The following is a 4673-nucleotide window of genomic DNA, read 5'->3' on the forward strand; positions in this document are numbered from 1 at the left end:
CTGGAGGGAGGGCGAAGAGGAAAAAATGTATAGTAAGTATGTTGCTAAATATAGAAAACATGTGTTTCATGTAGCGACGGAGAGCAGCAAAAAGTGACGCAAGTCAATTCAGAGCAGATTAACGCAAAAACAACAACAAAAAAAACGACAACTTTGTGGCCATTGTGTTTCACTGCGTGTTGTTATGTAAGAAAAAAGGTTCTTGTTGGTTGGCTGAAAAACAGCTGAGTGATTCTTAATCGGTCATCTTACACTTATTTATACAACAATATGTTGAACATAACTTTGAAAATAATCCAACTGTCCGTATAATGTAAAGATCTTGCTTTTCCTTCATTACTCTATAAAAATCTTATTTTATTTCTCTTTGGTGAATATAATTTTCCTTCTTTTGCACTTTATCATTGTTGGAAGTGTACAAATTTCCCCAATGTGGGATTAATAAATGCTTTGATTGTACTCTATTCATTTGTCATTGAGTAAGCTCTCCATGCAAGGTCTGACAGTCTTTTCTACGTATAAAGTCCTCTACATTGTCCCAGAAGTCACTTCTTACGATGCGTACAGCTGCACCTAATGTAAATCCATTGCCATGGAGAGTCCTGTGTCTTGTGGTCGCTGAGCGAGCGAGCGAGCGAGCGAGTTCTTACCCAGAGGGATGAAGTCGGAGCTGGACTTGAAAAGGGCCGAGGGCAGGAGCTGGAACTGAAGCACAAGGCAAAAGCGTGAGGAGCCAACAGGTGGGGACAGCGAGTTTCTAAAAGTCTCACATGCAGCTTTTCCCCTCCGCCACTGTACAAGAACCGGTGCTCACGTTCTGAGATGCAAAAACAACAACAAAAGAAGGCCCCACAAAGCATTGTGGGAGACGTAGGCTTCAGAGATCGTAGACCTTGGGAAAACCGGCTCCGTCTACTGCTTCCTCCAGGTACTCTGCCACCTGCACTCCTTTATTGACTGCTGCGTTCATTCAGTTCAAGCACGAGGGAAGCAGAAATGTGAGGTGTTTGGGTACCTCTTTGGTCTCGTCCGGGTCCGTGTGGTCCACCGTCAGGGACAGATCGTTCTGTAGGTATTTTAATGCGTTCAGCGGCTCTGACTGGGCTTTCTCCTCAAATCTGGAAAATGATAAAAAACAAACAAAAAACAACAACACGGTCACTATTGGGCATTCACACACAGATTTGACTGCTATTGCAGAAGTGGCCACTAGAGGGCAACAGACGCACACTACATCATGCCTAATGTGCTGGGGTTCGGGGCGTCTCCATGGCAATAGCTTGTTACGCATTACATAACACGTGACGCATCTCTTCCAAAAACAAAACAAACAGAAAAGAGGAAAAAATTTCTTTGACTCTCTGCGTTTAATGTAACAATTTATAATTCCACATCAGTTAGTTCGGAATTTCCTCGGAACTTCCTATCACGACGTGTAAACATGAAAGAAAAAGAAAAAGAAAAAAGGAAGTTTAGATTTGAGAAGCCTAACACTGGGATTAAACACAGTGCGCATTGAAAGTGAGTTTATTCTTCTAATCCTGGATCAAGGCTACTGGAAGGAGGCACTAATCCCCTCCACCCCAGACTGCAGAAACTGAGCGTGGTTCACTACCTACCACACACAAACGAGTGCTCAGGTATTCTCAGCGCTCACATGCACCTGAACGTGGAAATATGACTGGAATTGATTTCTTTCGACATGTATTGCTTTTACTATCTGACAAAGGAGGTAGAAATGCTGTGATCTTGGCTTGAAGTGGGCGCTCGTGCCCCACCTGTACTTCCTGATGAGGTATCTGCAGTGGCGGAGCAGGTACTCCTTGGAGGGCCGGCACAGTTTGAGGGACCAGAAGTCGTCCAGGCGCATCTTGGGAGAGCACGACTTGCCGGGATTGCCGCCAAACAGGTAATGAACCTAAAAAGTATGAAAAATGCGGACCGATTACAAAACCAAAGAGACACCGAGACGAGTCGACTCGCCTGCAAGCTGCAGCCGTCGCACATAGTTTTGCTGTTGCTGAGGTCAGGAGAGCAAAACACAGCAAGCGGGATAAAACAGCGTGCCCGTGTCATACAAATTCTCTTTAGACGATTTCAAAGTGAAATCAGGAAAAAGCAACTGGTATCCATTGGAGGATTGTGACATCTCGACTCAATGATTTAAAAACATTTCCAGCATCACACCATCCCTCCCCCAAAAAGTCACATTTTCACTAAACAATTCTTTCATTTGCAGTGCTAAAAGAAAGACATTATTTTTTCTTTCCCTCACTCGTGGAAGGAATGAAAGAGCCGACCCAGAAGTGTGAGTGACTGAACAGCTTGACTATTCGAAATGGACGGTGCAAGAATCTCATCTGAAATACTTTATGCTCTGCTTCTTTTATTTATGTATCCATTTTATTTCATTTTATTTTTATGGTTATTGAGTTTTTTTTCTCGAGAAATTTCTGGTAAAAACAGAAAAAGTATAATGTCAGAATTTAAATGGACAGTATTGTTCTGGACGTTTGGATGAGGAAGTGCTACATGGAGTTACTAGCTAGAGGGGAAGGGAATTGGGTCATACATGATGCAGGCGTACATGCATTCACATTGATTATATTTCACGACATGTTGTTGGGGTTCGTTTTGTCGTCTTGTTTGTCATTAATTAACATTGTGGGTCTTGTTGGGCTTTAGTTTGTGTTGTTTTGGGGTGGGTGGGAAAACATATGTTGTAAATTAATGAAAATGAAAATAAAATCAATCTCATTGGACAGCCGAGGTCCAAAGCGTTGCTCGGCAAAGTATTTTTTATTTTTTTTTAACATCAGCGCCACCTTGTGCATCTCGTCGTAGACCAGCTGGTGAGCGAAGCGCGGACACGGCTCCTCCTCCTGCAGCGCCTTGCTGGGGTTCTCCTTCACCGCCTGGTCGTTCTTGTACACGCACGACCTACACATGCACACGCACAAAGACGCGCAAGGAAATTAAGTAACCCGAAAAGACAAAAGAAAACTTCCTGATGCCTGTGAGGGAGAAAAAAAAATCAGCAATCGCGCTGGAACAACGAGGGCGGCAGCCTGTTCTTTCACAACTACCGATCCAAACATGACACTTGCTGCACGCACACGCACACACACACACACACACACACACATCTGGAACATGCAGTTCCCTGGCGACGGAGCGTGAAGGGGTCCGAAATTACCAAAAAGATAATCTGCATGAATGTTTTGTTTTACTGCGTGTTCTCGGTTATTTGATGTGGTGAGGGATCTTGGCAACCAAGAGCTGGTGTGTGTGTGTGTGTGTGTGTGTGTGTGTGTGAGAAAGTGTTTCCTGTGAGTGCGTGTGAGAACTCTTCCCCCGGCGGCAACAAACACAGAGCGCCTACCAGTTGTTGCGGGCGATGTCGTAGATCCAGAAGGAGTTGCGGACGTTCTCCTCGCGCTTCTCCTTGTCCTTGCTGAGGCCCGACAGCACGTGGATCTCGTTGAGCTCCGGGTCGATGGTGGCTCTCTGGGTGAAGCCCGTCATCGGGACTGCAGGGGCGGAGACCAGAGAAGGTTTCAAATCCGAGACCGGCTACCGTCGGTTTAACGGAGATGAATTACCACAAAGACAACATGAAAGAGTGTGATGATAAATAGTGAGCAGATTGGAGGCACGGAGCTTGTGACTCCATCACCCTCCCCGTTAAAGGTCCAGTGTGTAAAACCTGGCCTGATTCATGATTCTAATATTGGTGAAAGCTTAATGTACTGTCCATAAATACATTCAGAAAAGTGTAAACTCGCAGTACAATAGAAGTCATTTGGTTTTCCTGCCCTTAGAACAGTTCTTATTTTTATCTAATAATAGCCATAGATCAAGGGTGTTGCTTCCAGTTAGCTGCCACCTTGCACCACCATATCTCTAAGGAAGCCTGCTGTGGACAATCCAGCTGCCTGACAGCGAGTTTGGTATTCAGGGTGAACGCTGGAGTCCTCAAATAAACCCAACGAAGAAGAAGGTGGACGAGGTGTCCAGCTTTGGGTGCGCAGGCCACCGTAGTTCACTGGCAGGCTCGGGAGAGGGGGGAAGAGTGAAAGACGCTACAATCTAAAATGTAACCACTTGATGTCGCGTTTTCTTCTCAGAATTTCACACACTGGACCTTTAATCGGTACGGGGAGTAAATATTGGTTCCTGAGGACACGACGCTTGGAGGGATCCGTTCTGCCTTTTTAATCGGAATACAGCCGAGAGCACCAAAACCCCCACCACCCCCACCCGTCCAAACAAACACAGTATCCAGGCAGTGCGGTGACGCTAAAGAAAACTGTTTGACTATCGTTGGCATGGCAATCCATGCCAATGGGTTGGGGCGGAGGCACGATGGAGACGCTTGCGGCCGCCCTCCCCGTCCTCACAACAGGCAGCAGAGAACCCGCTCACGTGAAATAACACGCTCAACTCCCGCTAAACCAGGGGAGTCAAACTCAAACACACAGTGGGGCTAAAAGTGAACACTTGGACAAAGCCACAGGCCAACATAAGTGAACATTTTTACACAGTGAACATTTTCATATGGACCCAAACCCACTTTGCGACAAGCAACGCATATTATAAATGAAAAAAAACTTCAAATTGCACACATGCAAAATCCAAAAAACTCACTGCATTTCAATAGTAAATTAACCCAC

The 4673-nt window shown here is 45.5% G+C and overlaps 1 protein-coding gene across 2 annotated transcripts in view; it reads right to left on the reverse strand.

Annotated features, from left to right (window-relative positions):
- mkln1 (muskelin 1, intracellular mediator containing kelch motifs) overlaps positions 1-4673 on the reverse strand; it is a 28955-nt gene that overhangs the window by 2779 nt on the left and 21503 nt on the right. For both annotated transcript variants that reach the window (XM_076012050.1, XM_076012049.1), the window contains exons 13-17: positions 3383-3530; positions 2826-2940; positions 1779-1918; positions 1016-1118; positions 651-705 (exon numbers count right to left, since the gene is read on the reverse strand). In XM_076012050.1, the coding sequence (XP_075868165.1) occupies positions 651-705; positions 1016-1118; positions 1779-1918; positions 2826-2940; positions 3383-3530 (561 nt within the window). The remainder of the gene's footprint in view (positions 1-650; positions 706-1015; positions 1119-1778; positions 1919-2825; positions 2941-3382; positions 3531-4673) is intronic.

Source organism: Nelusetta ayraudi, unplaced genomic scaffold (genome assembly GCF_046127955.1).
Source record: "Nelusetta ayraudi isolate G7.1 ecotype Tasmania unplaced genomic scaffold, CSIRO-AGI_Nayr_v1 ptg000135l, whole genome shotgun sequence".
Lineage (NCBI taxonomy): Eukaryota > Metazoa > Chordata > Actinopteri > Tetraodontiformes > Monacanthidae > Nelusetta > Nelusetta ayraudi.